The 18,454-nt window shown below is 41.7% G+C and overlaps 1 protein-coding gene across 5 annotated transcripts in view; it reads right to left on the bottom strand.

The window, feature by feature from the left end:
* LOC126412841 (homeodomain-interacting protein kinase 2) overlaps positions 1-18,454 on the bottom strand; it is a 212,253-nt gene that overhangs the window by 144,818 nt on the left and 48,981 nt on the right. For all 5 annotated transcript variants that reach the window (XM_050082684.1, XM_050082687.1, XM_050082685.1 and 2 more), the window contains exons 2-5: positions 16,553-16,846; positions 13,780-14,034; positions 10,210-10,302; positions 9,893-10,111 (exon numbers count right to left, since the gene is read on the bottom strand). In XM_050082684.1, coding sequence (XP_049938641.1) covers positions 9,893-10,111; positions 10,210-10,302; positions 13,780-14,034; positions 16,553-16,834 — 849 coding nt within the window. In that variant the 5' untranslated portion in view covers positions 16,835-16,846. The remainder of the gene's footprint in view (positions 1-9,892; positions 10,112-10,209; positions 10,303-13,779; positions 14,035-16,552; positions 16,847-18,454) is intronic.

Genomic DNA, 18,454 nt, shown 5'->3' on the forward strand with positions numbered 1-18,454 from the left:
CTATCTACCAGCGCTTTCTCGTTTGGTAAGTCACAGCATCTTTGTTTTTTATATAAATTTTTCCCACGTGGAATGTTTCTTTCTATATATAAGGGGAAACAATAGGGAACAAAAGACAAAACAAAATGTAGGAGAAGGGGGGGGGGGGAGGGGGGGGAGACCTGGCTGGTGTGGGAGAGATTCTAGAAGTAAATTTAGGTACTAAAATCTGTATGGACAAACTACTTTCATGAAAAGACCAAGGACGGATGCAACCATGCGAGGGTCATCCACCAACGCCCTGAGGCAGTGAGTGGGAGGGCATATATTTAATGGGAAGGGCAGAAGGTGGGGGCGGTCCAGCAAAATACGTATCACCATGAAGGAGATCTCACAATTACAAAAGGGGGGCGGTGGTAGTTCACTGCAAAGAAAAAACCATTGCTCAACCTGTACAGCTGATACAAAGACAGCAGAGGAGTGCAGATTACCGTCAGGAAAGGCGCAAAGAAAAATGCCACATGGCGAAAGTCCTCTTAATCCTACAAAGTTTATTACACATAGGGGTGGCCCCCTCACCACAAGTCAGCTACATATGAGTAAAAAGGAATTTGACATGAAGCCACAAATCCATCCCTGGAGGTATCAGAGAGGATAGGGGGGTAGATGGCTGCCCCCTGCAGACAGAAGATTGGGCCCAAAGGAAATCAACCGAACAAGCAGCAACTGTCAAGATCAGCTAGAAGGCTGTGGATGGCAGAGACCAAGGGGTGGAGGGTAAAACACTGGGCCACTGAAGGCCACTCATCAAGTCTGTACATAATAAAACTCAGGTGAGAGTCTACCATTAAATAAAGCAGAGTGTCCGCTAAATGGTCATTAATTCTGCAGTAAACACCCGACACATGGCAGGCAAGATATGATGTTCTGTACCAACAGAAGACATGAAGTCATATCCCATGTGACTGGCTGATTTAAAGCCACTGCTGTAAAAAACAACAGCAACCTGAAACTCCCACGAGAGCAGATAGAACAAACAACGGCATGCCATCAGAGCAATGGAGGCTTTTGGATCCTGAAGGAGATCAATTCGAATTTGGGGCAGAGGAACTAACCAAGGGAGGCTGCTCAGAGGACAGGATAAAGTGGGAACATTGAAATCGTGATGAAGAGAAGCGAGGTGGAACCTAACTTGTAAACCAACCCGAGGGCAGGAAGTCGGCGGGCGATGTCGGAAGGTGCGAAAGAATAGAATTGGAAAGGTGAACAGGGAAAGAGTGGATAGCAAGCGCATAGGAAACCAGGAGCTCCGACTACCGATTCAAAAGAGGGGGAATCACAGCATCAACGAGAAGTCTATCGACAGGTTTTGTTTTGTTTTGTTTTGTTTTAGGGCGCAAAAAATAACTGGAGTCATACGCACCCAAGTCAAAACTATAGAACACAAAGACAGAGAGGAGTTAAAAAATGACTATACGTCAGTCCCTACTGACATAATAGAAAACAGCTAAAAACAGGCACAAGGAAAAAGGGCTAAAAAGACACCATATGAAACGAAGGTCCAAAACTAAAAATTAAATGGCCTTCGTCATATTGCTTCGGCGGATAAAAAGTAAAATGCGGTTGACAACTCATGCATTATTTGCTAAAACGGCCGATACAGCAGACGGAAAACCCAAGCGGGAACGTAAACGGTTAAAAAAATGGGCATTCCATCTGGAAGTGGCGGACAGTTAAAACTTGGGCACATTGTGTCCAAAGTGGTGGGGTAGTGCCACTTATCAAATGATGACAGCTAAAAAGGCAGTGCCCAATATGCAGCCTAGATAAAATGGCCTCCTCCCGGCGGGAAGGCCGAGAGGGGGTCGTCCAAGCCACTGGGAGGGGCTTAACAATCCTGAACTTATTCCCAAGAAGGGAGGACCACTGGTGATGCCAAAGGGACACCACCTCCTGACAGACGGCAACACAGAAATCATCAGAGGGAACATAGGAACACGCGGGCTGAGGTACGAGGGCTGCAGCCTTGGCAGCAGCATCAGCAGCCTCGTTTCCTGGCAGACCGACATGACCAGGAGTCCACAGAAGCATCACACTGGCTAAACCAAGAAAGACTAAGTGACAGTTTTCCTGGACCCGCTGCGCGAAGGGATGGGCAGTGTACAGTGCATGTAGACTTTGAAAGGCACTGAGTGAGTCCGGCAAAGGACACAATTGAAAAGACTGTGTCGCCGGATGTACTCCGTGGCCTGATACAGGGAGAAGAGCTCAGCTGTAAATACTGAGCAGTACACAGGAAGCTGATATCGAAAGACACGTGTGCCAATGACGAAGGCACACCCAACCCCATGGTCAGTCCAAGAGCGATCAGTGTATACAAAGGTATTATCATGAAGTTGCTTGGGACTGAGGCTGGAGTAGTGTCCTTAGGAAGCGAATGAAGGCCAAAGATAACACAGGCTACTTTGTGAAGCCAAGGTGGTGAGGGGTTCACACCCACTGAGAAAGTTGAAAGTAGTGTGAAGTTAAGCCGCCATAGCAAGTTCCAAAAGCAGACTCCAGGAGGTAACAGAGAAGAGGGACATGCCCCATACTGGCACTCAAAGGAATTATCGAATACGGCGGCATAGGATAAGTGGCCACGCATGGCAGACAAATGGCATGCATACTTGCTGAGGAGAAAGTCATGGTGGTATGACAGTGGTAGTTCAGCAGCTTCAGCATACAGACTCTCAACCGGGCTAGTGTAAAAGGCGCCCTTGGCCAAACGGCTGCCACGATAGTGCTGAGACGACATAAGAGGAATGGACGTGCAGACGTATAAACAAAGCAATCATAGTGGAGTTTCGAATAGACAAGGGGCCGGTACAAAAGGAGGAGGGCAGTTTGATTAGCACCCCAGGAAATACCATTGAAGACACGTAGGACACTGAGGAACCGAGTACAGCGGTCTGCCAGGTAAGACACATGGGAGGACCAAGAGAGTTCCCTATCAAGCATGAGCCCCAGGAATTTTATAGTTTCAACGAACAGAAGGGCAACAGGTCCAAGATGTAGAGATGGTGGAAGAAAAAATTTGTGCTGCCAGAAATTCGTACAGACAGTTTTGTCAGCGGAAAAGCGAAAGCCGTTGTCGATGCTCCAGGAGTAAAGATGATCAAGGCAGCGCTGAAGATGCCGCTTAGTAATACAGGTCTGCGGGGAACTGCAATAGATGGCAAAATTGTCAACAAAAACGGAACCGGAGATGTCCAACGGGAAACAGGCCATTATAGTGTTAATAGCAATAGCAAAGAGGGCAATGCTCAGGACGGAATCCTGAGGCACACCATTTTAAGGACTAAAGGTGTCCAACAAGGCAGAATCCACACGCACCTCGAAAACTTTGTCTTTTAAAAATGCCTGGAGGAAACAGGGCAGGCACCTGCGGAAGCCTCACATGTAAAGAGTACGGAGGATTTCAGTTCTCCAGCAGTTGTTGTAGGCCTTCACCAAATCGAAAAATACAGCCACAGTCTGGGATTACCGCAGGAAACCATTCATGATGCTGGTGGACAAAGTAACGAGATGGTAGATGGTCTACTGCAGAACACTGAGCTTGATATTCATACTGTGCATTCATCAGTAAATTGTGAGACTCTAGCCACCACACCAGCCGGGCATGAATCACACGTTCCATCACTTTGCAAATGCAGCTGGTAAGAGAGATGGGGTTTTGTCCTTACCAGGCTTAGGTATGGGTATGACGGTGGCTTTACATCAGCATCCGGGAAGGAAATTTGCCATCTGCCCGGCTGCGGTTGTATGTGTTAAGCAGAAAGCACTTGCCTGCAGAGAAAGGTGCTGCAACATCTGAATGTGGACAGCGTCTGGCCCTGGGGTGGAGGATCGGGATGAAGCGAGAGCATGAGCTAGCTCTGTCATAGTAAAGGTAGCATTGTAGCACTCACGATTCAGGGAATTGAAGGGTATTACCCAAGCCTCCCCCACTCGTTTCCGATGGAGGAAGGCAGGGTGATAGTGGGAAGAGCTCGAAACTTCAGCAAAATGGCAGCCCAAGGTATTGGAGATATCAATAGAGTCCACAATGACATCATCAGCTACCGTCAGGCCGAAAATTGGGGAATGGATCTTGGTCCCAGAGAGCCGTCGGAAGTTGGCCCACACAACTGAAGAAGGTGTGGAACTGTTAAAAGAACTAATGGATGAAATCCAACTAGCTTTTTTGCTGTCCCAAAAAATGTGACGACACTTTGCATGCATCTGTTTAGAATGAATGCAGTTTGACATCTTAGGATGGCAGTTAAAAACGTGGAGAACATGTCTCCGTGCACAAATTGTGCCGTGACATGCCTCAGTGCCCCAAGGGACTGGGACATGACATGGTAAAGAGGAAGTGCGGGGAATGAAACGTTCTACAGCAGTAAGGACAATGTTTGTGGCATATTCCACCTGGTCAGCACAACTGAGGAAATCATGTTCTTTGAAGGTCGCCAGGGAGGAGTAAAGGTGCCAGCCAGCCTTAGGAAGCTGCCATTTAGGCGTGCAAGCGGATGGGGTAGGAGTCAGCGAACGGATAGCACACAGGAAATGGTTACTCGAGTAGGTGTCAGAAAGAATGGACTACTCAAGACAAGGAGCAAGCTGGGCAGTGCACAAGAATAGGTCCAAATGGGAATAGGTATGTGAGGAGTCTGAAAGGAAAGTGGGTACTCCAGTGTTAAGGCAGAAGAGATTAAGTTGGTTGAGAAGGTCTACCAAGAGGGCACCCTGTGACAGGTCCTGGGAGAACCCCAACGGGGATGATGCACATTAAAGTCACCGAGTAGCAAAAATGAGGAAGGTTGCTGCCCAATAAGCTGAAGGAAGTCTGCCCTGGTGACAGCAAATGATGGAGAGACACAAATGGTACAGAGGGAGAAAGTCAGGTGGGGAAGGAAAAGGCAATCTGCAACAGCTTGAAGATTGGTAGAAAGGGAGATGGGTTGACTACAAATGTCATCCCGTGTAAGCAGCGTGACACCCCCATAAGATGGAACGCCAACCTCAGGGGGAAGGTCAAAATGAATCGGGTAAGAAATAGGAACGCTCAAAGCGGTCATGAGTGCACATTTCGTTTCCTGAAGGCAGAATATAAAGGGACGCTGCAATGCTAAAAGCAGCCGTAAATCCTCTCTGTGGGACCATGAACCACAAACATTCGATTGGAGGAGAGCCATGATTAGGAAGAGATGTAAGGGTGTCACCTCGGCGGCCAAGTGACAGGCGGGGAAGAGTCGCTATACAGGGCACAGAAGCATGAGGATCCTGCTCCATGGGGTCCGCAGAAGCATCAGCTTGCTTGTGCAGTCACTCTGTGGAGTCCAATGCTGAAAAACTGTTATTGGTGCCACACTGGTGACACGGTAACTGGAGGGGTTAAGGTATCACAGGGCAACACCATCAAAGAGGATCTTTGAGTTTGTGAAGGATAACACCATTTGCCTTTGGTGGACTTCTTCAAGCCTTTCTGGTTAGAGGAAGAGACAGATGTCGTTTGGCTGGAGGGACGGAGGAAGTCTTCACGGGAGTACTCCTTCTGTCCTTTCCAGCGTACCAGTTGTGTAGATGGTGGCTTCGCCCCTTGAGGCAAGAGTTTGACAGTTTGTTGCACAGCTGGAAGGGGCGGATGGCGATGCTACCTTGACACTGGGCGATTTCACAACCTCAGAGCTGAATTCGAGGTCACATGTCTGCATGTCCATGTCCTTCATAGAGCAAGGGCAACAAGAACAGAACTATAGGCACCAGATGGGAGAACGCAGGGTTGGCGACTAGCCAGTAACTTGCGAGCGACTGGGTAAGGCACTTTTTCCTTTACCCAGATCTCTTGAACAGCCCGCTCATCAAGATACATGGGGCAATCCCGAGACGAGACAGCATGGCTGCCATTGCAATTGATACAGCAGGGAGGAGGAGGTGGACAATCACCCTTGTGCGCATACCTACCACAGGTGACAACATTTGGCTGGGTATTGATAGGACATTCTAGTGTGGCTGAAATGATGACACAGGTAAGCAGTGCATCAGGTTCGGAACATATGGCCTGACTGTGACAATAATTATAGCCTGCTTTGAGCTTGGGCGGAAGCACCACTCTATCAAAGGTGAGAAAGAGAGTGCAGGTGGGCACTAAGGACGAACCTACCTTTTTCATTACACAATGGATGGCAATGACATCCTGATCGGAGAGGTAAGATTGAATTTCGGCCTCTGTTAGACCATCGAGCAGTCTGGTGTAAATTACACCACGGGAAGAATTCTAAGTTCTATGGGCCTCGACACGAACAGGGTAACTGAGCAGAAGCGAGGCAGCAAGCAGCTGTTGCGTTCTGAATCAGAAGTGGTCTCCAAAAGCAAAGTGCCATTCTGTAAACAAGAGCAGGATTTCACAGGGCCGGCAACTGCATCAACACCTTTCTGAATAATAAATGGATTTACCATGGCGAAGGACTGACCATCTGGTGAAGGACACATTTCTAGTACTCCCGGTTAATTGTTTGTGCTCCAGGCGTAAATTCATAATGCACAATACCACTAGAATCGAAAAAAATCACCAACATTGTCTTCACCTTTGACCAACTTTGCCATGCTTTTTTCGGTCTTGGTGAACCTGGATCCTCCACTGCAAGGACTGCACTTTGGTTTCAGGATCATATCCATACACCCACAATTCGTCACCTGTAATTACCCTATTTAACAAATCTAGGTCATTTTTAGTCCGATTAATCAGATCTTGGAACACTTCAAGTCGGTATTGTCTCTGGTCACTTGACAACACTTTTGGAATGAATTTTGCGGGCACTCGACACATGTTCAAATCTTCAGTTAAAATTGACTGAATTGCATAGAAACTTAAAATTAAGTTCATCAGCCATCTCCCTAATTGTAAGTCTACGATCAGAGCACACTAAGTCGTGAACTTTCACAACATTTTTATTTGATTTTGAGGTGGAAGGACAATCGGACCATGGTTCGTCTTCAAATGATTTGCAGCCATTTTAAATCTGTTGAACCAGACAAAAACATTTGACTGACTTATACAATTATCTCCAAATGCTGTTTTTAATAGTTCATAAGTGTCAGAAGCCGATTTCCCGGATTTAAAACAAAATTTCACACAAACTCGTTGCTCTGTTTTTTATGTCCTCTTTCACGCAGACAGAATCTGGCAACAAGCCCTAACAGACCCGAACTCAACCAGCTGCCACAACGAGGTGAATAAAGGAAACACAGTTTCCTGTCAGAGGGCGTTCAAGGACAAGACAATGACTCGCTCCCCATCCTCTGTGTACCTGCCCGCCAAACCAATAAGCCGTAGTGGATCCATTCTTAGAATCTTGCATAAGCAATTTTCACACCTCGTACAAGCAATCTCAGACACTAAACTTAATAAGACCATATTAAAATGCATACAAAGCACCTCCTATGACTTCAGGATGAAACAATGTCTATGAAGAAAATATAGAACCAACAGAAAATGAAACTAACAGGAGTCACAATGCAATGACTGCAGAATTTACTAATGATGTATTTCCATAGGAACAGTTACGCTTTTTGCTTATTGCCCACAGTAATTTATCAGGTTTTTTTTCCATTTTATTGTATCCTTATGTTGACCCAATACGATTTGAAGCAACAAATCTTTTCTGCAAGGAGGAAATTTTGAAGATCACCGCTTTTTCTCTTCCTCTTCCTCCACCTTTATAACATGATTAAGCGAGGTGGTGCAGTGGTTAGCACACTGGACTCGCATTTGGGAGGACAACGGTTCAAACCCGTGCCCAGCCATTCTGATTTAGGTCTTCTGAGATTTCCCTAAATCACTTCAGGAGAATGTCAGAATGTTTCATTGGAAAGGGCTTGGCGAACATCCTTCCCTAATGCGATGGGATTTATGACTTCACTGTTTGGTCGCCTCCCCCACAAATCAACCAACCAACAAACTTTGTAACATAACATCTTCAATAACAGATACTGTGAATCTGCAATGAACAACCACTGTCGGTGTTCAGAGTGCAATAAGCATGTAGGTAGCTTTGCTTTGCATTTAAGTGTTTAAGGATGCCAAAGAGGTAAAGTCATCAGTCTCCTATTCACCCACCCATGACAAAAGCAGTGTACCCAATCTGTCTAGATATAGAAAAAATTCTGGGTGCAAGTGCGAGAAAGTGTTCAAAATGTTTGCATACCATGCATCCAAATCGGAATATGGGAACCAGCCAGGTATTCACCTAGTGAGCATGTGGGAAACCACATCAAATCTGGCACAGTGACCCCTTGTTGTTAATACACCAGGTAGATTCTAACTGCAGCAAGCAAACCACCCCATCCCGGAAGCGGTCGTGTTAACATGCACACTACCAGGTCAGGTGTTGACAGCCAATTTTAGTGACGTTGCCAAGTAGGTTTCTTGCTAATTTAAATGAACATTGGATCTCCTACACTGGATCCAAGTTTAGTGTTATACAATAGGAAGAGCCCTGAACAGAGTTCAATTTCTTAATTAACGTCAAATTTTACCTCCAGTCAGCGATGTTTATACAATCAACCCTAAAAAATCAGAACTGACTGTAGTCAAGTGTCCTGGATCAGAAGAGTGTGAACTGTTTTTCTTGTAAGCCCAAGGGACATTGGTATACTACCGATATGCCTCGTTACACCTTCATGTCCAACAAAATTTCAGTGCCTGGTGGAAGGTAGGAGACGAGGTACTGGCAGAAGTAAAGCTGTGAGGATGGGGCATGAGTTGTGCTTGAGTAGCTCAGTTGGTAGAGCACTTGCCCGCGAAAGGCAAAGATCCCAAGTTCGAGTCTCGGGCCAGCACACAGCTTTAATCTGCCAGGAAGTTTCAAAATTTCAGAGAACACTGAACAACACAGGATCTCTGGACGGCAAATCAGGTGGGCCAGTCATCTGGTCAATTTATGGCCAAGTTGTGCAAGCTCATAACCACTTCTATTCACTGACTGACATGCCCCTTTACATGGCCGACTGAAGTACTGGTGACGACTCAGCACAGCATCTATTCGTTGGACTAATTGTCTTACGACTGGGACTGCTTAAGATCCGAGTATAGAAATGTCTGCCTACCACTATTACTATTTAGTTCAGTAGACTACGATACTATCTGGCTACAATTCATAGGATCAGTAAATTTTATGAACTCTGTGTCATTTATTGCGTGTGTCAGAGTATTCAAAGAAATGACATGCTTTAGTCAGCAGCAACACAATGCTTTGAATCCTTCTACGTGAAAACAGCAAAGACTGTCGTGATTGACAAGGAGGAGGAACAGTGTCAATTGTTAATTGTACCCAATATTTGAAAATGGTTTTTCGTGATAAAAATTAATCAAACAACATACAAAAACTGTGAACTAACATGGCCTACATTAGCTAGAATGAAAGCTGTGTCGGGTATCTTCTAAAGATCTGCGTGTGTGTGTGTAAGTAATAATCAGTAAAACTTTGGAAAGGACCCAAGAGGAAAATTTAAAACATTTAAATCTTGATGAAAAGATTGCCTGTACTAGTACAGTGTGAATTTTGTATGGGAAATTTAAGGTGGTTTGGTGAAGAGTCCACCTGTGTGAAGTGAAATAAAATGAAGTGCAAGATTTGAGAATACTCTATGGTGGTCAGTGTGGCAAAATGTCCAATAATAGTAACATGTTAGACCACTAATACTGAGAGTATGGACATAGAATTGCACTGAAGAACACTTGCTAATGTGTGCCATGTACTCACGTTATGACAGGTACATACAATATTACCTGCACGACATACCAGAGCAAGTTTTACAGTATGACAATCCCAATAAATTAAACTATGCTTTTCAAACTTGTCACTTTTTAACATCGTCTATAACTTACCTTCAATTTCAAAAGCGCTGTTAATACTTGTTGAAGTATTGGTCGAATGTATTTGAGAGGCAAAGGGCTGAATTTATTCTGTTTCAGGAAATCATATAAATTCTGCTCAAGCATCTCAAATACCAAGCATGTATGGTTTTTGTGCTGGAAGCACTCAAAGGCTCTGACAAAATTGAATTCGTCTGCATTTTCTTGGCTAAGGCGAGAGAGAATGCTGACCTGTAACGACATTCAATCATAGTGAGCTATGGTAAGTAAAAAGCAAAACATTTAATATGTCTATTTCAACATATGGACATAAGTCCTTTCAAACTTACTTCAATTTGACCCTGCCGAGCATATGATGGATGATTCTTGAGTATTTTAATAGCAACAATTTCATTTGTGCCTTTCTTCCAGCACTTAACTACCTGTAAACATTCATAAAAATGGCTGCATGAAAAAACTTTTAAAATTACTAAAATGAAGTCAAAAACAGAGGAGTCAGACAGACTGACAACAGTATTTTAGTATAAAGTATCTGGAAACTTCCAAGTGTCCAACTCAAAAATCTACTTCGATGTCCGTTACCAACAGTGATAAAATTGTAAATGAATACAAGTTAAAGGATGAAAAAGTAGCGGACGAGAGACTAAATCAGTGAAGATGCAGAGTCAAGCAGCATATTCAGATCAAACAATCAGTTGTAGGCAACAATTACATAACACAAAAGACTGAAATTCTAACTACCTGATGAGTGAATCTATGGCTTAATTTATCCCTCTCTGACAATTGTCTCATAAGCTACTATCTTCCTTCCCTTCACAACCACACCTGTAATTTTTTTTCTACTTAACAAAAAAGCCGCTGTGAAATACAGCAAAGGAAATTTCAGTTCAAGCATCAACACCTGTTAATAAACACTAAATAAGAAGATGTGAAAATGACTTCCGCATTTATTTTCTCCTCAACTGACAATTTCACCACTAAAACTGTTACAAAAATGGTTTTTAGTGTTTCATAATTTCTGAAACGCAATTGCTGTCTGACTGTCAGATTTTAATTTTTTAGAATACTGTGTAAAGGAAAGCTTACAGTCACTAACCCACAATACCAATGACTATGGAAAAATAGAAGAAACTTGAAAATTTGTCCACATAACAATGAAAATAATCAATTATTGATAATATAATGTAAATGGAAAAAAAAAAAAAATCTACTCACGAAGCGGCAGCAGGTGAACACTTACCTTCTCATCCCAACCGGTAAGCCTCTCATGACTTGTGCTCTGGGTGACTTTTCTAAACTGTACCCCTTTCCCTAAACCTCTCCAGGCCTTTTCCTTCATCCCTCTTCCTTCCCCTTCAACTCTTCTGCCAGAAGAAGGAGCCACTGGCTCCGAAAGCTTGTTAATCCTTTTGTATGTGCGTGCTGCTGCCACTAGGTGAGTAATTTTTTTTATATATCCATTTATATTATGTTAAAAATCTGTCAATTTTTTAAAATATATCTCACCTACCACTCACACACGATATCATTACCTGTTTTGACATCTTAGCATGTCATCATCAAATGATTTGAGTACACAGAAAATACAAATTAACAGCTTAACAGCTATCATTGCCAGTTCACCGGTGCTTAGTAAGTAACACATTCAAATCATATGGTGATGATTAGCTAAGAAGTCAAAACCAGTAATAATAACATGTGTGTGCCTGGAGCCTCAAATATTAATACACACATTTCTTTTACAAAACAGTCAATGTGTTCCCCTAATGCAATAACTCTAGTCAGTGAGAAAATTTTTCATTCAACACACACATTATTTTGCCCATTATTTACTATACCTTAAAGAAACACTTTATACACAGTTTCACCAACAGCATCACATAATGTGGCCAAGAGCCTCTGGCACGATATATAGCAAACACAAATTTTTTTCATTGTTGTGGAGGGGGGGGGGGGTCTTCTTCACAGCAGTTAGACCTCTGAGAAATATGGTCCTCATAACCACAGAATTACATTATGTATGAATGGTAGCAAGGAGGGGGGGGGGGGGAGGAGATAACAATCACTTGGTATTTCATAACAGATATCTCTACAATTTTAATCATGAAATTCATAGTACACTTGTTCCATCACTCTTTGGTATGTAAAAAATCAATTCTGCTAGTTTAGACAAATGATTAAGTACTGTTCTTTTTATCTTTTATGTTAATGAATGTGCTGTCAGTCAAAGCTGTTCAAGGCACTTTTCTTACACTGATGTTGAAACCAGCAAGTGCATATTATTCTTCTCCCTCTCACCGCATTTCTACGAATACTCCACAAAAGTGCCAAATTATTTTGTTCTTAAATTTTATTACAAGGACCTTAACCCTTGCATATATAACCACCTGTCCTTTGTTTGAAGCCACTGTTTTTTTGAGGAAGGTAACATGTACTTTCTCAACTTCTATACATTACTTATGATATGTTGCTTTATTTATTAATTTGTGTTGTTTTACCAAAAAAACGAGAAAGAGGCAGAAAAAATGTCTCTTTGCCAATAAATATTCCTTTACAGAGTAGTATATTTTTAAGAGATATTAGGGTATGCTTGGATTATAAATGACTTGACATGATCATAGTTTCATTCACATAACAGCATTTTAAAACCAAATGGATATTTTTCAGGAATACACTAAGCCCCAGTAAGGAACATCTGTATGTATTTATGTATGTAAGGATCTTCCTTCATCGGATTTCAATACGTAATCACTGGAATTTAATATCTAATCTTTTCAATACTGGTAAAGTAACCACATCCACTACACACATTGTGAAATGAGCAGCAGACAGGGATGTAGGAAAAGGACTTTGATTGCTTGTTTATTTCATGAGAAGTGATATACTTTCATACACATATTACAGTCAATCCAGTGTTTCCCATCGGTGCATGAATCCAGTATATTTTATTCAATCTCAAATGAAGGTAATATTCTTGATCAAAATGAGGGCTAACAGAATTTCCTGATTTCTCTAAATCTTCTGTGAGACATTGTTAGCTTTGGGGGCAAAAGCTAGTTTACAAAACAAGTATTTTAATGTGTATTTCTACTTCTGATTCTTCATATCACACTGAAATATCACTACAACACACAAATAAATGTCATAATATTACAGAAAGGGCACTACCATCATTTGCAAGTTGATTAGAATAGTATGCAGTGCTGTTAATTAAAAATGTGATTTTAAGAAAATGTTTGACAGATATGACTTGAACATAGACCTATAATATGTTGATACACAGCACTCAATGAATGGAAATCATGGATATCCAAGCAATTTTTCTGTCACAGTTATCATAGTACCAGACTATAAAATTTACATTAAAAGTTTGTCGCTGAACAATAACAAATATCTACACCACAGAAAAAGTGAGAAATTAGATTCCATGTTCTAATTGTATTCAATTACCCACATTTCTTGTGCTCATGGCTGAATAGTATCTACAATATAACTGTACTGTATAAGACAGAATAGAATAATCTCTTTCACCGAAAAGTCACTTGGGCAAAGAAAATGTACAAACTTGCAACTCAGGTCTCCTGTACCACACATAAAATAGCTGGTTACCTTATTACATGGAAGTGGGTGGAGATTACATCTACCTGTTGCATTAGAAACCACAAACATTGGCTGAAGAGTCAGTACATGATAGGGTACAAAAAATAATTAGAAAGAAAAATGAACAAAACAAATTGGAAGACACCAGAGTAAATGAACTAGTCTGCTTAAAATGACTTGAAATAGGTCAAGTGATTTAAGCTATTTAAGAAAACTCAGATGGAGGATACAATAGCTAAACTGTGCAACAATTTACTAGACTGCCAAGTTCATCAAATATACCTCTAACTGAAACAAACCTGTCCAAATGTCCCACGTCCCAGAAACTCCAGTACCTCATACTGGGTTGTCATGGAGTACAACACCTCATGTTGGACAAGCTGATAGTCACCATCGGCAGAAGACGACCCTTGGGGCGCAGCCGGGCCGCCCCCCTTGCCCGTGCCGTGCCCGGCCGTCGTCGTGGCAGCTGTCGTGTGTGCGCCCGTGGTTGTAGTGGTCCCTGTATCGCCGCTCCCACTGCCCACATCACCCTCCCGTTCACAAGACTTGCGCTGAAATGTTACGATATAAATTTAACTGAATTCAATGAGCTGCAGACAGTTATAGACATAAAATCTGTGCTTAAAAAGAAATTGGAGGTGTGTTCTATAGACAGCTTGGAGACCATCAAAGTAATTTACCACCAGTATCACTGTGTTTTTCTTCCCTTCAGAATTTTTGCTATGTGCTGACACGAAATGAAAGCATACATACATACATCACCAGAAAAAATGCAGTGTGGATTGTACTTAGTAAAAGTAGTAATCACAGTAACCTATTTACATTGCTTAACTGTTTCCAGTAAAAATCTGTGTATTCTGGATTACATGTCTTTTTTGGTTATCTATATAGCCTCCATTTTGGATTAACCTGGATAATCAAGAGCCTGCTATAACTAAAATTTACGGAAGTAATACCAATAACGCAAAAAGATTGAGAGAGTGGTAAATTTCATCTACAGCATCACTGTCAATTTCAGTACTGCACCACTGGAAACGATTTTTTTTTTTTAACACTGGAACAGTTCCTAACATTTAATGTAGATATGGGAAACATGATGTATCAACTTGTCGACAGTTACATGCCTCTTGAATTCTGAATCTTTCTGGACTTCCATGTGGCAAAAATTTAACTTCCTGTTTGACAAGCACAGTCTTTTCCAGTGATTCCACATCTAAAGGACTTTTCTTATTATAATCTTTCTAACAATTACCACAACCCAAAATGTGTTGGGATTCTAATTTCTACTCTTGACACTCCACATGTTTTTAGTTTGATTATGATCTTTTACTCTTCTGGAATGTACAATTGGCCACATTTCTTGAAGTTTTTTATTTATTGGACCAAAATGTTGGTCACTGAGAAAAAAGGAATGATCACTAATGGGATAATATGTCACTGTTTCTTTTAGGTGCTCACAGAGTAGAACATGTTTTTCATGGTTGCAGTATTACCAATAACAACCATCAGTTAAAAGGCAAGTTTTTGCATGCTAGGAAGTAAAAATTCATTTATGTAGATGAACAATATACTACAAACTTCATTAGCTCATTTGTCTCTCTTCAACGACACACAAAGAATACAGGCTTCTTAGTCATTTAAATTGTTAATACCAAAGAAACTGCAAATAGTTGTTTTTAGTGAGAATTATCAGTAACTGAACATACTGTACAAAGTAAAAAGTGAGCCAACAGTATTATCGCACTCCAAGCACAATTCAGATGCTTCACTTCCCAAATAAAAAACTTTTCTGCTCTCCTTTCTTGGACTTTTAGCTCATCTCACAGACAGTGACAATGGAAGGTCCCCAAAATTGGTACAGAGCTTCTCACATTTTATGCAGGTCTCCATTTAAGTTTGATCGAGCTGCAGATTAAAGTTTTCATTAAAAGAATTGAGGTAAAACTTATTTCGCATTAAAGTCTAGATTCAAATGAAGGAATACTGGATATTTTTTTCTCCACAGCTTGTGTAAAATGCTTTATTCTGGGAAAGATTATGGTTGAGCTTAGTGGTGAATATTTTACTATAACCAGTAATCTGGGGAAAAATTTCTAAGCTTATTGCACTGGTCTTTGATTTTCCCCTTTTTTATCCTGCTGGACAGCTTCGAATGCAGCAGTCCTGTTTCTAGTTACACCATGCAATGGCATAAATACTATTTTGCATACTTGATTCTTTGCCAAGAATCAAAATATTATCTTTGAAGGTGGCTGGGAAAGATTTTGGAGTGTCACTGCAAGACTTATCTTTCTGCATATCACACTATTTAATAAGCTGTTGCAGGAGAATGTCTTGTACAACTTTAGTTCTGAATGAATTAACAGTATTGGTCAAGTCTGACTTTTCCTTGACAATTCTTTTGCCAGAATAATTCCACTTCCCAAACTTATATATTCTCGGCCCTTTAACTCTGATAATCTGAAAAGTTCACCAAAATTTTCACTGTACTGCTTTCTTTCTTTCTTTGGCACACTTTCAACACTACCTTCACAGGAACTCGTTATGAAATACCTCCATGCACAACGGATCTACAAAAGAACACTGTCTTTGGATGTTGACAATAATACGAACACATTGCTGAAACACACCATTTGGTAACACCCAACATGCTTACACAGTATCAAGTGATGGCGCTGACATGCAAGCAGGAACAGAAACCATGACAGTCATTGAGTAACATTAGTTTCAGTCCTAACAGTATTCTATGGGCCTGTATCTTCAAGATGAGGCACCAGACTAATATAATTTCCACATACATTATGTGTTGTAGCAAACATCAATTATTGTAATAACACATGCCAACACGGCAAAAACACAACAGAAAATACAACAGGTGATTAACGGGTAGCTTTGAGAGAGTGTATGGTAACAGAAGAACAATTAGGTAAAAAACATAAGGCCCAGCAGAAATCCTTGGATAGCTATTTCATATATCATACACAAATACAACAAAACTTGAAAAGAGAAAACTGTATATACACTGCAACACTAGCCAAATCAAAAATGTAAGTCTTAAGCATTCACTACCTTTTGGCCGCAACGCTGGTACGTATCAAACAGCTTTATTGTCGAGGCACGGATAAACTGCTGTGATGCGACACTGTTTGGGCTTTTTTGGGCTGCATTGTTATTGGTTTGTGCGTGGTGTCGGACAACGGACTGGTTTATCTGATTAACATTTATTGTATATATGCTGTCTGCTGCAGCCTGAGCATAGTCCCTCTGTTGATGCTGTTGATGTTCAAGCTTTCGTTTCTTGTGACTCTGGTGCACCACCGCCCCGTTGCTGGAGGAGAGGGAACTAAACATGTCACGAAGTCTCTGCAAAATAAGAAAAACAAAACACATTACTGCAAAGTGTCATGTTACCGTCGTAGAGTTATAAAGTTTGGAGCATAAGATACACATATCATAACTCCTCATCCGCCTCCTCCAATACATGTTCTCTGTCAAAAATGCTCATGTGAAAAGCGTAACATACTGCAAGTTCAAATGATAAGTAATGAGTTTAGGGTTACATACATGATCACATTAAAATAAAACACATTTATGGACCCTAGCAACAAACATATGTTGATAGTATATCACACTTCCCGTTACTGACCATACTGGTTATTCCTGAGAAAATAAATAGGTTTCATTGAATCATAAAGTATTTGTTCATTTTCTTCATTTGTCCTTTTACGGGACGAGGAAGGAAAATGGATGAGGGTCTAGCTTCATCATTTCTGCCATACAGCAGACAATACAAATGGGAAAGGAGAGAAGCAGAAAATGGGAAAAGAGAGTGGTGCCTAGGCAGAACAGAAGACTGTGTAGTGAGAGCAGAGAAGGGGATAGGTAGGAAGCAGACAGGTAATGGCACAGTTTAAGGCCAGGGAGGTTAAGGAAATATAGGATATATTGCAGGGAGAGTTCCCACTTGTTCCACTTTCCTACAGAACCTCAAAACCTTCTCTCAAAATTCACTTCACTTGGTCCTCATCTACCCAACAAGCCACCTTCCTCCATGTTTATCTCCATCTTAAGGATGGCCACATCAGTACCTCCATTCATACCAAACGTACCAACCACAGCAATACTTCCACTTCGACAGCAGACACCCTTCCATACAAAGAAGTTTTTTCAACAATGTCTAGCCATCCGTAGTCATCGCATTTGTAGTAACAAGTAATCCCACTCCACATATACGAAGGGTCCAGAGACCTTCGCAGATGTAATTACCCTCCTAAGTTTGTACAGAAACAAATATTCCATATCTTGTCTCTCCAGCCATGTACCATCCCCCATGTATCCAATGTAGAGCCACAAAAGGAGCACTCCCTTCATTACCAACAACAGAAGCAACTGAATCACATTCTCTATGAGGGTTTAGACTACTTTCACTGTGCCCGGAGGTGAGAGATATCCTTTTCATGCCTCCCACTGTGGTCTTACACCACATCATCCTTATCTGTTCCCTGCACCCAAAAATCCTGCCTTATGACTCATATACCTGGAATGTACATAGATGCAAGACCTGTTCCATGCAACCTCCCCCCCCCCCCTCTCCCACCACCACCACCACCACCACCACCACCTACTCCAATCTGGTCAGAGGCCGGACCACTAGTGAAAGCTATCATATGATCTGTAACTAAGCTGCAACCACTGTGCTGGTTTCTACATGGACATGATAAGAACAACACTTGTTTGTTTTGAAGAGGCAGTACCACACGTTTCAGCCCAGCCAGATTCAAACTGCCACCTCCTAGAAACTTGCAGAGCAACAAATTACGTATTTATAACAACTAAAACAATCAATACATTTTTGACAAAATAATTAGATAGATAAAAAATCTAATCACCAAGTGGCGGCAGAATACAAACGTAAAAGGTTATAATTTGGCAAGTTTTTGGAACCATTGGCTCCTCCCTCAGGCAGAAGGA

The sequence above is a fragment of the Schistocerca serialis genome, chromosome 7 (genome assembly GCF_023864345.2).
Source record: "Schistocerca serialis cubense isolate TAMUIC-IGC-003099 chromosome 7, iqSchSeri2.2, whole genome shotgun sequence".
NCBI lineage: Eukaryota > Metazoa > Arthropoda > Insecta > Orthoptera > Acrididae > Schistocerca > Schistocerca serialis.